The 15151-nt window shown below is 48.1% G+C and overlaps 8 protein-coding genes across 8 annotated transcripts; 5 read left to right on the top strand and 3 right to left on the bottom strand.

Moving 5' to 3' along the window:
- Positions 1-571: 571 nt before the first annotated feature.
- N7447_008128 (LLM class flavin-dependent oxidoreductase) lies at positions 572-2026 on the top strand (the record flags this gene model as incomplete). The annotated part of the gene is made up of 1 exon (XM_057232390.1): positions 572-2026. One exon carries the CDS (start codon positions 572-574, stop codon positions 2024-2026), a length of 1455 nt encoding a protein of 484 aa, XP_057081932.1.
- Positions 2027-2464: 438 nt separating this feature from the next.
- Positions 2465-4465, bottom strand: N7447_008127 (flavin-containing monooxygenase; the record flags this gene model as incomplete). The annotated part of the gene is made up of 5 exons (XM_057232389.1): positions 2465-3228; positions 3282-3747; positions 3797-4046; positions 4100-4110; positions 4163-4465. 5 exons carry the CDS (start codon positions 4463-4465, stop codon positions 2465-2467), a joined length of 1794 nt encoding a protein of 597 aa, XP_057081931.1.
- Positions 4466-5599: 1134 nt separating this feature from the next.
- Positions 5600-7062, bottom strand: N7447_008126 (Winged helix-turn-helix transcription repressor DNA-binding; the record flags this gene model as incomplete). The annotated part of the gene is made up of 4 exons (XM_057232388.1): positions 5600-5913; positions 5970-6418; positions 6474-6603; positions 6663-7062. The coding sequence occupies 4 exons, from the start codon at positions 7060-7062 to the stop codon at positions 5600-5602; spliced, it is 1293 nt and encodes a 430-aa protein (XP_057081930.1).
- A 1202-nt stretch (positions 7063-8264) lies between these two features.
- On the top strand, positions 8265-9553 carry N7447_008125 (uncharacterized protein; the record flags this gene model as incomplete). The annotated part of the gene is made up of 5 exons (XM_057232387.1): positions 8265-8417; positions 8469-8835; positions 8891-9008; positions 9064-9128; positions 9192-9553. The coding sequence occupies 5 exons, from the start codon at positions 8265-8267 to the stop codon at positions 9551-9553; spliced, it is 1065 nt and encodes a 354-aa protein (XP_057081929.1).
- Positions 9554-9893: 340 nt separating this feature from the next.
- Positions 9894-10466, top strand: N7447_008124 (GNAT family N-acetyltransferase; the record flags this gene model as incomplete). The annotated part of the gene is made up of 1 exon (XM_057232386.1): positions 9894-10466. The coding sequence occupies one exon, from the start codon at positions 9894-9896 to the stop codon at positions 10464-10466; it is 573 nt and encodes a 190-aa protein (XP_057081928.1).
- Positions 10467-10559: 93 nt separating this feature from the next.
- Positions 10560-11458, bottom strand: N7447_008123 (oxidoreductase, short chain dehydrogenase/reductase family superfamily; the record flags this gene model as incomplete). Its single annotated transcript, XM_057232385.1, has 3 exons — positions 10560-10626; positions 10674-10770; positions 10861-11458. 3 exons carry the CDS (start codon positions 11456-11458, stop codon positions 10560-10562), a joined length of 762 nt encoding a protein of 253 aa, XP_057081927.1.
- Positions 11459-12597: 1139 nt separating this feature from the next.
- N7447_008122 (uncharacterized protein) lies at positions 12598-13369 on the top strand (the record flags this gene model as incomplete). The annotated part of the gene is made up of 2 exons (XM_057232384.1): positions 12598-12689; positions 12745-13369. The coding sequence occupies 2 exons, from the start codon at positions 12598-12600 to the stop codon at positions 13367-13369; spliced, it is 717 nt and encodes a 238-aa protein (XP_057081926.1).
- Positions 13370-13674: 305 nt separating this feature from the next.
- N7447_008121 (uncharacterized protein) lies at positions 13675-14733 on the top strand (the record flags this gene model as incomplete). Its single annotated transcript, XM_057232383.1, has 1 exon — positions 13675-14733. One exon carries the CDS (start codon positions 13675-13677, stop codon positions 14731-14733), a length of 1059 nt encoding a protein of 352 aa, XP_057081925.1.
- Between the last annotated feature and the right edge of the window lie 418 nt (positions 14734-15151).

The following is a 15151-nucleotide window of genomic DNA, read 5'->3' as shown; positions in this document are numbered from 1 at the left end:
ATACATGGACACACTAACTAAAAATCCTAATATTTTATGCCTTGCAAAGATTGACCAAATCGGGTAATAATCATGTCAAACCGATCTCTAAATATATATCACAGCATCAAGTCGAAAGGATAACATTTGAAGTAATCAAGTGGACAACATTTGTCCATTATTATGATCATGATCAATGGTAAGTACAAATATATGAATATAACCCCCTAGAAAGAGGGAGTATATATTATAGAAAGGATAGAAAGGATAGAAAGGATAGAAAAGTATGGGGGGATCACCATCCGCAACATGACCCTGGAATGTCGCCATACTTCACTCGTACGAGAAAAGATAAACGTTGTACAATCGATCAATATCAAAATCCCCTAAACCCCAATAATCATTTATGTCCCCCACAGTTACATGCTGACGCCATCGGCCTCCAACCGCACGTCTTTTTGCACGTCTCACGGCAATGCACCGCGGGGTCAATAGATATTGACACATGCAGGGTCAATAAATATAGTCTACCCCTCTAGAGCTACTGTACACTCGCAATTCAATCTTCTCCCCTTACACACACACCATCACCATGTCTTCCGAAAAGAAACAACTCATCATCAATGCCTTTGCAATGCAATCGCCGAGTCACCTGAACCCAGGTCTCTTCCGCCATCCCACAGACCAAGGCGCAGACTACAAGAATATCAAGCACTGGATCGCCCTAGCCAAGAAGCTCGAAGATGCCAAATTCCACGCCATCTTCTTCGCAGACGTCCTAGGTGGCTACGATGTATACAGAGGTCCCTCAAACCTCTCCCCGACAATTCCTGCCGGCGCACAATTCCCAATCAACGACCCCCTCTACAGCATTCCTGCCATGGCTGCAGCTACCGAATCAATTGGCTTCGGCGTAACAGCTTCAACAACATATGACTCCCCCTACGCCCTAGCAAGACGCTTCTCAACAGTCGACCACCTCAGCAATGGTCGTATCGGCTGGAACATCGTCACCTCATACCTCGACTCTGCCGCTCGAAACTTCGGCCTCGATACACAGGTCGAGCATGATGAGCGCTACCGCATCGCCGACGAGTACCTCGACGTCACCTACAAGCTGTGGGAGGCGTCTTGGAGAGACGATGCCGTGACTTGGAAGCAGGGCTCAGAGAGCAAGACACAGGCATATGCGGATCCCACTGCTGTCCGTGAAATCAATCACAAGGGGAAGTACTTCCAGGTTCCCGGTCCCCATCTCTGTGAGCCGAGTCCCCAGCGTACGCCGTTTATCTTGCAAGCTGGTACGTCGACAGCGGGTAAGGCATTTGCGGCGAAGCATGCCGAGGCTGTGTTCTTGCATGCACAGAAACCAGAGCTTGTTCGTCCGTCCGTCGATAGTATCCGCCAGCAGGCTGCGGATATTGGACGCAATCCTCGGGATATCAAGGTTGTGGCGGGTGCGTTGGTGATCGTTGCCGAGACGGACGAGGAAGCGAATGCCAAGTTCGAGGAGCTAAAGACGTACGGCGATCGGGAGGGCGCACTTGCTCTGTTCGGTGGTTGGACTGGATACGATCTGTCTACCTACTCTGATGATCAGGACTTCCGTTTCGTGGAGCTTCCTGCTGTTCGCAGTATGGTAAACCACTGGGCTAGTACGGTGCCCGGCACCGAGGGTCAAAAGTGGGATAAGAAGACCATTGCTGAGTATTTGGTGCTCGGTGGTAATGGCGTTAAGATTATTGGAAGTGTGAAGACGGTGGCGGATGAGCTGGAGCGATGGGTGAGCGTTGGCGATGTTGACGGGTTCAATCTCAGTTATGCTAGTCTTCCTGATACCTTTGACGATGTTATTCGTTTGCTATTGCCGGAGTTGCAGCGCCGTGGTCTGTTCTGGTCGGATTATGCTGTCAAGGGTGGAACTTTCCGGGAGAACATGTATGGGAAGCAGGGTCAGTCCAGGCTCCCTGATGCGCACCCTGGCGCGAAGTACTTCTGGAAAGAGGGCCAGGAAGTGCCTCCGTATTCATTGGAGGAGTCGAATTAGCATGTAGCATATTTGTAAACAAATCGAAAACTTCTCATCCCCTTCTCATTGTCGAATCATATTTTTTTTATGATGCAATTAGTTTCTCGGGCTGGCAGTGTATAGCCACCAAAGGGATAAATTGTGGAATCTGCTGGCAAGCAGTGCCTAGAACTTCAGGGGATGTCAGCCCCGTCGAATGCACCCGATGGATCGCTAGCTGAAACTGCTTTGTTTGAAAACTTAAGACGACGACTGAATTATTGGTGCTTCGCGAGTTCGGACCGGATGCTTACTTTGGCTAAGCACTGGCGCCTTGGGTGAACGAACAAGTTATATACGGATGTATTGAGTCCATATATCTTCTGAATTAATTCATATTTTTCATCCAGCACTATAATGGAAGAGGGATGGTCTCGAGTACTAGAAATTATCCGGTACGTCTAACTTCCACTCTACTCAAACATCCCACCATCCCTCCATGTGAGACTTCAAATCAATCTCCTCTGGCAATCTCAGATGAGGCGTCAGTTCCGCATTAGGAGTCAGCTCTTTCGAAGTCCACCCATTCCCAAAGTAAGCAAACCGATTCCCACTTTGATTGACATAGGTATATTCCCAATCCTCCCAGCGCGGATCCCGGCGAATATAATTCGAATGCGATGCACTACCGGGGAAGAGGCCATGAATACGAGACCCCGGCTTGCCACCGTTATACCACGAGCTACAGTTCGCCGACCAGACAGTGCGCGGGTAGAACTGGTCGCAGTACTCGACAAAGTCATCGGTCGCTTGCTTGGCCGGGACGATGGACTTGATTCCCTGCGTGCGGATCTTGCGCAGCACTTTTGCGATATATGTCACCTGGTTCTCGATGTTGTTCGGCACTGTCCCGCTGTGTCCTGACGAGTATGGTCCACCGAGCCAGAGGAGGTTTGGGAACCCTGGTGTTGCAAAACCAAGGTATGAATATGGGAAGCCGAATTTGCCGTCGTGTTTCCAGGCTTTCTTGAGGTCGACTCCGTCGGCGATGATGGAGAATGGGGGTGCGTGATCGACGTTGGCTCCTGTTGCGCAGATCGTGATGTCCACTTCTCGCTCCACCCCATCCTCGGTCACAATGCCTTTCTCGGTGAATCGCTTGATGCGTGTTTGGATGTAGTCGACATTTTCCTTGGCTAGGGCCTCTAGATATCCTGGTCCTGGCGTTGGGCGACGGCACGCTGGGGGAAGTCTGGGATGATCTTTTCTGCTAATTCTGGCTTTCCTGCAATACGTTGCAGCATTAGGGCCGTCCATTTCTCACGCAGTTCGTTGTTTTCGGGTGTGTCTTTGAAGATTGCCCCGAAGCGCTGGAAATATCCCTTTTCGACCTCCCTTCGGTATTCCAGATACGCTTTGGGATCTTTCCATGTCTCTAGCTGTGACTCGGAGAACAAGTTTGCCTCCAGTCGACGGACTCCCACGCTTCCGCTGCTGAATGAATCTGCGATCCAAGTTGGATTCCGAGCGTAATGATCAACGTGGCTAGCAAATGGTTGAATGGACGGTAGGACCTGCAAGCCGGAAGCGCCATTTCCGATGAGAGCAATTCGCTTGCCTTTCAGATCGATGCTTGGATCCCAGTTAGACGAATGGAACAGATTTCCCTTGTAATCGTTGATTCCTTCATAGTCGGGTAGCTTCCAGGCATTGAAATGACCGATGGCGTTGATTACCACGTCCAGCTCTTCTTCATAGATCTGTTACATGTGAGCATAGAACCTCGAGGATACATCAACCATTTCTCACCTTCGAGCCATCCACATGTTCAACGGTGACATTCCATTTCCCCTTCTCGGGCTGCCATTCGGCCTTTTGCACTCTTTGTCCGGCGCGAAGGTACTGGTACACATTGTGCTTCCGTGCAACTCCCTGCCAATATTGTCTAATCTCATCTCCCTGGGCAAATTCTTCCGTCCATTGGGTATTGGGTGAGATACTGGATTGGTATACATGTGCAGGAATATCGCATCGAACGCCGGGATATGTATTCTCGAACCTGTTTGATCCGAGTTAGCAATTCCCATCAAGACAGCAGAATGGAGAATGTACCATGTGCCTCCCTAAAGAATGTGGGTTAGCTGCGAAACAACGCATCAATTGACAATTACATACCACATCGGCGTTCTTATCATAGATTCGAAGATCAAGTCCCGGCAGTTTCGCAGGGAGCAACACGCCCGCGGTAATCCCTGCAAGACCCGCGCCGATAATACCAACCTTGATGGGTCGCACCACATCAACCGGGTGTTCCTCTAGTTCAAATCGGAGATTCTCAATCTTGTCTGATAATCCGTTGACATCACTCTCCACCGTTACAGTGGTTGGTCCATTCAAGTCTGAAGGACCCTTAATCGATTCTGAGGAAGGTCCGATATTCGACAAGGGATGGGCCACGGGCGATTGCACAAGAGTCATGATGGAATTTTTGTTTTGTATAAGTCTTTAAACAAGCACAGCATAGATATGTAGCACCGCTGTCGCCCGAGTTGGATATACCGGCATTCTTGTAGACGATTTGACACCCCGCGCCTGCACGCCATGTGCAACATTTCACACGCCACCTGCAAATTGCAATCCTCTTGAATCTGATTTAGAGAGTCGGATAGGCCATAGTGTGATGTTCTCGGGATTGATTTGATGTAGCTAACACCATCGCGGTCCGCGATGACGTGCCGAGGGGGTTATCGCGAACACCATTCACTCCACTACCCACGCCATTGCGGAGTACATTGGGGTATTGGGGTATTTGTTTGCAATTTGCATGTCGCCATTCGATATCTCGGCCGAGCGACTTGGGAATATTCCTATCTTGTACATGCCAATGAATTTTTAAGTCTTGGAAGTTCTGGAAGTTCATATATTTCCCATAATGCTAAGGCTATGGTTAGCATAGATTGAGCTCGAGGACGTAGGCTGCCCAGTGTGACATGGTTCATGTGAAGATGTTCGGGAATGTGAGATTCTATACGAAATTGGGGTTTAGGGAGATGGGAAGGAGAATGCAGAACCAATGACCAAATATAGATCGTCTGGTACCCCAAACGCAGCATGAATTTCAGTGATGTGAATAGTCAGATAAGAGCTTGTCTTGATCCGATCAAATAAAAACGAGTGATTTGGCCATTTGCAATTACCGGTTAGTCCATTATAGACATGGGTAAGATGATTGTGCCTTCGAGAATCTTCGTCAGAGCATCTTCGCTGTTGCAGTGCAAAGCCTTTCGACTTGGTTTTTGCTAGACAGGTCTGGACGTTCTGAAGAGACAAAATTGACTGTATCTCTATCGGCCATTGAGAAAGATGTGGTTAATTCCAGGAGTGTTTTTTTAAGGGGAAACCACAGGGCTATTGCCATGGACCTACGCAATTGACCTCGTCACATGCCCACAAACCCTGTTAATCCATGATTCTAACTTGATAGTCTGGGTAGGTTTAGTGAAAATAACACAGGCAAAAGTGAGTAGGGTTGAAATAAAATTTGGAGGGATGAATCGTGAGATTGAATGTCCTTGATGTAATCCACAAGAGCGAAGCTACTCAAACGCAAAGCTAGGGAATCTCGGCCTCAATGACCATTTCATATTGTTGAGGGTCAGGCCAAAAGTTAACAATTTGAAGCCCAGCATCGGTCAACAGCTTCGTCCATGTGCCTTGTCTTCGCTCGGAAGCCGACAACAGCGACATCATCTCCACGTCCATTGTGGCTTGACTGATGCTCGCTCCTGTTGGCGGAAGAACAATATCATAAATAAAAAGCTTAGAATAGCCCTTGACCATTGCGTCTTTGGTGTTTACAAGCAATTGTTTAGCCTTATGATCTGGCCAATCATGAAGAACTGCGTGCATAAAGTATGCACGACTCCCTGTGGCTTGGGTGTTAGTAGGTATACTTGTGTTTCTGGTCCGGGATTGCTCTTACCTTTTACTGGCTGAGGTAAGAAGAAATCATGAACCATGGCCGTAACCTTCTCATCCACTTGCGCTTTGGCAATCACCTCTGGAAGATCCTGTATAACTAGTGACCCACTAGGAAGGTCTGGATGTTTTGCAAGAACGTGGGAAATATCAATCCCAGTGCCCCCACCGACATCAACCACCAATGGAGAGCCATCGTCCAGCTTGGCACCCTCTAGCAGCTTTGTCGTATCGTAGACCTTAGTCCACGGAGTTTTCCATGCCGTCCAGGCCTCCATGTGGCCATTGAAAGCTTCAAAACAAGCGGGGCTTTTCTGCAACCGGCCAAAGAAGTTGAGACCGTCGGGGTCACTATCCGAGTGGTTATTTGTGTTGATTTCCGTGGGTTCTTTGTAAGATATCTTTGCTAGATAAGTGGGCAGGTTATGGCCAGCAGCAAGGTATTGATTTGTCCTAAAACGTCAAAATTTTAGTATGACACGAGACTAATAGTAGAGGATATTCTTACGCTGCTTGAAGCGAGGCGCGGACCTTGGTGCTCTCATCGCCGATAGCGTTCGAGAACGGGGTTGGTTTAAATCTGTCTTCCGCTGTCTCCTCAACTACGTTGAAAGCAGCCAGCAAGCGAAACAATCGACCTGTATGTTCCATCAGCCTTCCTGGGCTGAAGTATGAATATGATGAAGAGAGGGCTTACGCAGCAGGTTTGTATCGACGGTGGGAGTGGTAAATGCGACTAGATCGTCGATAGACTTCTCGCCTCCAACAGCCGTCCAGGACTCCCAAAGGCCCAAGTCAATGCATGTCTGTAGAGCGGCAAAGACGACAGGCTGTTCAAAGCAGAAGCCCCAGGCACGCTCATATGGGCTCTCCACCCTAGCAAGTAGTCGACGTGCTGCAGCGCGTACCTTTAGACGCTCGACTTCGTTGCCGCCAAACAACTCGGGTTGAACAGCGTCTAAGGAGTCAATTATCCTGTTCGTTTCAGATGGCAGTCGATCTGCTGCATGGGATTGGATGTGCTCTACTCCATTGCCCTTAAACCATTTAGGCTTAGCTGCAGCAAGTGCTGAAATGATTCCCGTCAAATATGACATGTTTCCAGGGGTTGGACAAGGGACAACTAGGATAATGAAATGGTATTGATCAGATTGACTCAAGCTACAATATAAGTGTGACCCGAACTTTTGAAATTACACTAAAGGTCGCGACATGACCTCCAGGGAATTGCCTAGCTAAGGTCAATTCTCAGCGGATTACCTGGTTCGGGTAGATGTGCGAAGTTAACGTCTCGGGACTTCCAAGATTAGTCCATAGACTCACCAGTACAAGGTTCAGTCTAACTCCCCCTCTATTTGATTTGTGATAGATAGCCTACATTCTCGAGGGGATACTCAGCCATTCAACCACATCCAGAAATGATCGCCATGTGACGGCCGCACCACTGCATGGGTAATATATCCGGGGAAGCGGGAGTCAGTGCCTTTGCGCTAGGCCAGCCCGTCATCTGTCAAGCCATAGAAGACTTGGACTTTTGTGTCTGGAACTAGAATTGAGAAGTACAAAGTGCCGTTGTACGTTTGGTAATTAGATCGTCCACAAATCTAACCCGACTATCTGGCTCAAGTTCGGAATCACATTCCTATTTCAAGGTTGAATTTCAAGACTCAACTGGCCGTACTCCTCGACTCCGAATTTCGATCTTTTTAAACAGGATATACGTTGAAGCGCATAGCCTAGCAAAATGAGAAGGTGCTGGACGTGTTCTTCACAATCCTCACTTCTCCTCCACCCCATCCTCGTTCATGTCAGACCCACATCTGTCTAGACCCTGTGCTGGGATAGCTCACAATATGATCATCTTTAAAATGACCTTTCATGTTCTAATAAGTCAGATAAATGTGGGTCTGTGGTGTGGAAAGGTCAAAACTCTTGTAAGCTACGGAATACAAAGTACGAAGTACGTGCACGTTCTTTGTACCTATTGTAAAGCTTGTGCATAATGGCCTAGTAGGGGTCCTTACAAAGCAATGAAACATAACGGGGTTCGATACTTAGGTCATAATACACGTCGCTGCGGATCATTGATAGGAAACAACCTCGCTCAGGGGACATTGCTGGAGTCTGGCATACCTGTCGACAACAGGAATTGATGTATCTTAGCGTATAGCACATAGTAACACAAAACTTCTACACTATTAAGCTGGAGGTTGAATCCAGTTGTCTACAACAAAAGCAGCGTTGTCATTATCACTCAACGATCCTTCTATTTTGTTCTGAACCTGCAGTCATCATCAATATGGGTATGTATGGAGGCTTAGGACCTATGACCAATGCAGTTCTCTGGGTGGAAGTTGTTGTATTTGCACTCTTTGTAGGGCTAAGGCTCTATACCCGAAAATACATTCTGAACTCCGTGGGTCTTGACGATTATCTAGTTTTGATGGCACTGGTGAGAACATAAACCATAATACCGCTTTGTGCTCATTCTAACATGTTACAGGTGTTGCATATACTTTACACCGTTTTTGTCACAGTAGCAAGCGTTTACGGCCTCGGGAAATTATACGCTGATGTCGGTGATCCATCCATCTATTTTACGGCTGTCAAGTACGAGCTATTCAGCCAGGTAGCTGGAATCATGGTCATTGGGGTGGGAAAAGCGGCTGTCGGGGTGTTCCTACTTCGAATTGTGCGGAATAGAATCCAGATCTGGTTTATCTGGGCTTGTCTTGCTATCACGGCTTTTATCACGCTTTTCGCCAGCATAACTGTTATAGTGCAGTGTATCCCAGTTGAGAAATCCTGGAACCCAACTACGCCAGGCCACTGTTGGCTCGACTTTTCCAAGGTTGGTTACACTGTTGGATGTGAGTGCTAGTTGCCCTAATTGTCTACATGAATACTAATCCTGGGATTTTACAGCATGGTTTGTCGCCGCTGACTTCTCCTTTGCGATTCTTCCATGGTTTGTTGTCTGGGATCTCAATATGAAACAGAAGGAAAAGTTCACAGTTGCCTGTGGTCTCAGTCTTGGAGTATTGTGAGTCCCGGAATACTCCACTCTTTTGAATATCAATCTGACGACCACACCCTAGTGCTGGAGTATGTGGCATTATCCGCACTAAAGCTCTGGGAGGACTGAATGCGTCTGAGTACATATGTACGTTCTCTAAATCTTTTTTTTTTTTTTTTTTTTTTCATGATAGAGCTGATCCGACTCTAGATGATACGGTACCGATGCTTATCTGGTCTGCTACTGAAAGCTGCGTCACGATCATGTGTTCGTCAATCCCCGTCCTCCGTCCTCTCTACATCCGCGTCAAATACGGGAAGGATGGCAAGAGCAGCTCTTCAGAAAATACCTCCTACAAACTGCCAATATATGGCAATGGTCGAAGATGGGGCAAGTCTTCCAAATCTGGCCTTGAATCTACAGCGGACGAGCGGAGTAATGTCTGCCACACAACGGTCATGAAGAATAACACAGAGAACGCCAGCAATGAGAATATTCTTCGAGGTGCTGCGGGTATTGAAAGGACGGATGAGATCACAATTAGTTATGAGCAATTTGCCAAGAAAAGTTAGAGATGGATTCACAGATGGGTTCACAGATGGATTCTCGACCCAAAGCCATGCAATTTGCAAGTCAATTTTTTTTTTTGGATACTACACTCCTTGTAGGCTGTTTTGCCAAGAAAGTGGGTTCAATTCGTAATGTTGTTGTATGTTTGTTCTATAGAAATGATTGGTCAACTTGCAGATTTTCAGGCGTCTGACTCAAATGATCAACTAGGCACTAGACTACAATTTCTTCAACTACCAACAAAATCGTCTTAAAATACCACCCCATTTCTTGAAGCCCAATTACATATCTTTCGGCACACAACCCAGACAACCCAGCAGTCAACAACCCTTCACAACCGCGATGTCCTCTGCCCCGCCAACAAGTGACCTCCCACCTAAAACATGGACGCGAGATACCAATCGTGAATTCTTCATTTCAACCGAAAAAAGCCTACTTTCTGTCAACGCGGTCAGTGCCGCATTCGATAGAGACTTCATTTACTGGGTCCACCAGCCGTTCCCAGATGAGGTGCTGTGGCAGATGCTCCACGGGTCCTTGAGTTTCGGCGTGTACAGGTGGACCCAACCCATAGAATCTGTAACTGATTCTACCACGCCGTCTTCGGAAAACACCGAGCAGGTTGGACTTGCTCGTATGGTCACAGATGGCTGTTCGTTTGCTTATCTGTCGGATACCTACGTTCTCCCCGAGTACCAAGGCAACGGACTTGGGAAATGGCTTGTGGCGTGTGTTGCTGAGGTCTTTTCCAAGGAGAATATGCCATATCTACGTCGGATTATGTTGCTCACTGATGACGAGCGCATGCAGGCTTTCTACAAAAAGATGTTTGGGGTGAAGGTCATCGGCCATGAAGAGCGAAAGGACAGGAATTTGGTGTTTATGTGTGCCAGACCAAATGCACAGGTAGATTGAAACGGCTACTCCGAATTTGGTGCTTGGTACTTGATATGCGAGCGAGGAAGCGAAACTTGTGGCCCTGGTAGCTCATATTCATCCTTTCACTCTCTACCAGGGAAGTTGCAAAGGAGTTGGCAGGTTCTTCCCAAGAACAGCTTCTGCGGTGCCGATATCTCTGTGGATAGATTAGCCTGGTTCCTGATACTAGATCAAATATCTTACTTTGGTCCTCCTGGCGCCCAGAATTCTCCAGTTTTGCTAAGATCGAACTCTTCAATGAAAGACGCAAGCGTTTTCGCCGCTTCATCTGGCGTCACGGCTGTTTTCGAATAGATATCGGGTTAGATATACCAATTTCCCGAGGCCTTTTTTTTGCAAGACCTGTAAGAGTAGTACATTGGTCACTCACCTCCACCTGCATCCCAGTACTTATCGAATCCAACGCTCTTCGTCATCTCCGTCCGCATAAATCCAGGATGTACGAGACCAACTGCAATTCCCTTCGGCTTCAAGTCCAGACTCAAAAGCTTCCCGACCATATTCAAAGCAGCCTTGCTGGCATGGTGGCCAAAGTTACCTCCGCCTTCTGTCTCATGGCGCAGTGTGATGCTGCCGCTCTCGCTGCTGAGGAGGATCACTTTACTCCCCTGGTCTAACAATCCGGCTTTCACGAGATTGTGTACCACAAAGACGGGTCCAATTGCAGAGGTTGTATACATTTGAACCTGCTTCTCCCAATCTGGAGAATCGAATGTTTCAAAGCCAAAGTATCCGGCGCTGATTATGACGGTTGAGATCTTTGTAGCTGGAAACTGCGAAACAAGCTTTTGGCCCACATCTGGTTGGGAGATATCAATTCCTGTCAGCCAGGTGACCCCTGGGCTTGGCTCTGGGTTGGAGGATCGGGAGGTTGCAAACACATGGGTCGCTGTCTTTGCGGAGTATAGTGTCCGCAAAGAGGCACCCAATCCTCGAGTGGCACCTAGGATGAGGACGTTATTTGTCATTTTGTAGGTTGAAGTAACATGAAGATATGGGTTTAGGAACGTCTTTATATTATCGACTGGGCACGCCATTGGGATGACGTAATGACGTAATCCCTCCCGCAAGGCGTCTACATGCATCGATGTAGACTTACAAGGGCTCTATGTACAGCCAATTGCTTCTGTACAACACATATAAGTTATATATAACTTGTTTTCTCCACATATCATATTTGTATCAAATCACTTTCTACAGTTAGGTGGAACTATTTTTTTATTGGACGTTACTCTCGGGTATTTTGTCTAGTCCTTCTACGGCGTATTGGCAGTCGACACAAAAATCAAGCCTGATGTGTCGCACTGGAAGTATTATCATACAATTTTGCGCTTGGATGCTACGATGCTAGTCGATCTGTCAATCGGAGTGGACCATCGAGTGGCTTAGTCATGTACTATTTAAGGACGAGATCTACCTGATAACTAGTGGCCCCTTCAGCCAGCCGGTTTTTATCTCCATGAGCCTCTGCAAAGTGCGCCTCTCGTTGGGAGCCAATCGATTCATGTGTTCTAGGGCTCAAGGATGACTGGCTTTGCCAAATTCGCCCTCTCCGTTCAAAAAGTCCGGGCTGCAATCCATAGCAGGGGAAAGTCAAGTGCAAAGGAGCAGCGTGGATCGTCTCCGAAGTAAGATCTTTTTGCGACAATCCGCGAAAACCCACTGACCCAGCTTCCCTACCAGAAAGAAACATGCAGGTCTTGCTTTACCTGTTTCATCTCCATGGGACCTCCCCGTTGAGATTCAAGTTCGCATATTTGCATATTCCGGCATCACCGACTTCCATCCACTGAGACTCGTCTGCAAGGCTTTTTGCCAACTGCTCACCAGGAATGAACATGAAATTGTCCGCCAGTATCTCCGCTTACGTCGCCACGGCACCCTCCCATCCCCGATTGACGATGATCGTACCTATACTCGAAACCCAAGCGACGATGTGGTGCTATTGTCAGACCTATTCCCGCCGTCCAAAAGCGCTAGAGGCGGCCATCTCTACACCTTCAAATACTTGCATGGGCTGAGACGAAGGCAAATGCTATGCTCGAGGCTCTGCTACTACTTGGCAGATCGAATCCTCGATCGGTTCGTCCAGACCGAACCGGCCGTCATGAGGGCCTCGTTTCCTGCAAAGCGAAACGAGCGCAATGCCCTTGTCAAACGTGGCGTAGCTAGCATACGGTTCCACCTTGCACCGCTCATGTAAGAACATCGGGAAATGCTTTACTCCAGCAAATCACTGACTCTTCTCTACCAGGTATTATACACTCTATTTCCTCGAATCATACGCATCCGTCCGGCGCGAGCACACACACACCCTCGTACAAAAGTATGAGGCAGGTCATCTGCCTGTACCCCTCCCACTCGAGGTACGCCAGAGGATGTACCGCGAGCTACAAACCCGGATCCTCCAAAGCCCTCCCTTTACCAACACGGCGGCGCTGGTTGCGACACACCACTGTATGCATTTGCTTGTTTCATACATACGCTTCGCCATGTCTCCAGATGGTCAAACTGAGATTGATGACTCGTGGGTTAGCTCGTTGCTCACATTGGCGCCGTTTGTGCGGATCGTCGAGTTTTTCTCCGCTGAGATCGGGGACGGTGGGAACCAGCGAACACAACGCAAGGACTTTATGTATAACTTCTATAATGATATGACGAAGTATGAAAAGGACCATATGAATTCGGTTGTTTTTGCGCGCGCGTCTGCCCAGAACTTGCATACTTCGGTGCAAGATATCTGGTTTGCTGCTGCTGAAGCTGAGTTGAAAGCCCGGCAAGCCATACCACACGACGTAGAGCACGTCTGGATTTGGAATGGTATTCCAATTGTTTTTGGGTGTCCGGATTGCCATCCCACGAGAGGATGGCAGGCATGATACATTGGAGGCGCCTGGCGTCAAGATTCTTATACTTGGGATAACCGGAGTTGGATAGATGAACATTTTAGCCAATTTCATTTGAATTAGATTTCATTACTATTTTATTTCTCTTCTCAAACTAAAAGAACTGTGCTGGCAGTTGTGGTCGATGTGATTTACTCCGTACCTAGGGAATTGATAGTGTTTGCTTTGTTTGCAACTGGCACGCGTCGCTATGTACATCGCCAAGTATCAATCTTCCTCGACGATATGCTTCAATTGTAGCATAAGGATTAGCCGAGAAAACTCCCAAATTGGCTTCCATGGACCAAGCAGACCCACGGCAGTTGTTCAACACTTCTTGGACTATCCACCGTCTCTCCCCTCTCCATCATGGGAAGGACTGTGAGACCCTCCTAGATGACCAGGTCGCCTTAAAAACATATGCAACGCGTCTACGTGACCATATCACAGGTGATGTCCTTGCTGGTATTCATACAAACACTGGTGCAGCAGACGACAATGCGCTCTCCAAGACAGGCGCCCTAAAAGATTGTCTATGGCGGGCAATATCTCCTCAATCATTGCGCGACGAAACGCCAAGCAGATCCCAGAATACCACATTTCCTGGTATTCTAGTAACGCTAGAATACGAAAATATCGTCTACAAAGCAGCTTTGCTCGCAGACATGGAATCATCTCCAAATCATCGCACGGGATCCACATCCCTCCCTCTTCTTCTAACCAAATTCCCAACTGCACTTCGGCAAACATTCCTCACATTCCTATCTACCAATTTCGACACTTACTGCTCGCCTCTCAGACTGCCGTCCAGTTTTCTCTGCGCGGGTCTAGAGACATACGTCGATACCCTGCGCACTCAACAGCCAAATACAAGTGACACAGTCGAAGATGTTATCAAAGAGTTACACCTCACATTGTCTTTTTCATCGTCGATCGCACCGGAGCTAAGATCTCTCAATGTCAGTGTCGCGCGCGCTTCACTAGCGGGTTTCCTGCGCGATCAGCCTGGACAGTCAGCGCCGAAGTCACGCAGTCTTCAGCATAAACTACGCAGCCCTTTCATCGGCAATCTTACTTCGTACCTGGAGACACATCTTGCCATGAAGCTGGATCTGGATGGGTCGTCTTCGAAACAGGTCACTAAGCAGCATGTGCGGCTCTCGAAGGTTGCCTGTGCTGCTTTCGTCTTGGGTAGTGAAGGACGTGTGAAGCTGGTTGTGGCTGATAGGGATTCTGGGGATGGGGACGAGGGCTCTCAAGCTCGAGGCTACAAGAATCAACTTGCTTTGGAGGCAGGGGAATCGCTTCTACGGTCGGTGATCCGGAAGGCTGTTGTGGAGGATCATTCGGCCACGTGAACTTCTGGAAGTTTTTCTGTGCCAGTGAAACTGGGACACGTTACAATATCTATGGAGCTCAGAACGAGCAGTCAGTCTGCAGTGCAAACCCATCAGTATGACCTGCCTGGATCCACAGAGCCCATGGCTTTGTTCTCGGGGCTTATCAATCTACTGGACTCGTCACCAATACACCACGGCACACCAAGTGCGAACCGGGGCAGCTAATCTGCAGCTACTAGCGTCATTCTTTGACCCAGTGCTTTATCACACCGGCATTGCGGATACTGCAATGCCGATTTCATCGCCAAGATGGCACGCTCAGGAGAGCTGATTGTGGCACATAGCAAATCATAACGGCTTACTGCAGTTCTCATTGAACCGAATCTGCTTGTTTGGGAAGAGATAATTGATCATGTCCTCTTGTCTCCTTGATAGG

Source organism: Penicillium robsamsonii (assembly GCF_028829455.1).
Source record: "Penicillium robsamsonii strain IBT 29466 chromosome Unknown utg000005l_segment0_segment0, whole genome shotgun sequence".
Lineage (NCBI taxonomy): Eukaryota > Fungi > Ascomycota > Eurotiomycetes > Eurotiales > Aspergillaceae > Penicillium > Penicillium robsamsonii.
This window is presented reverse-complemented; position numbering and strand designations above follow the sequence as displayed.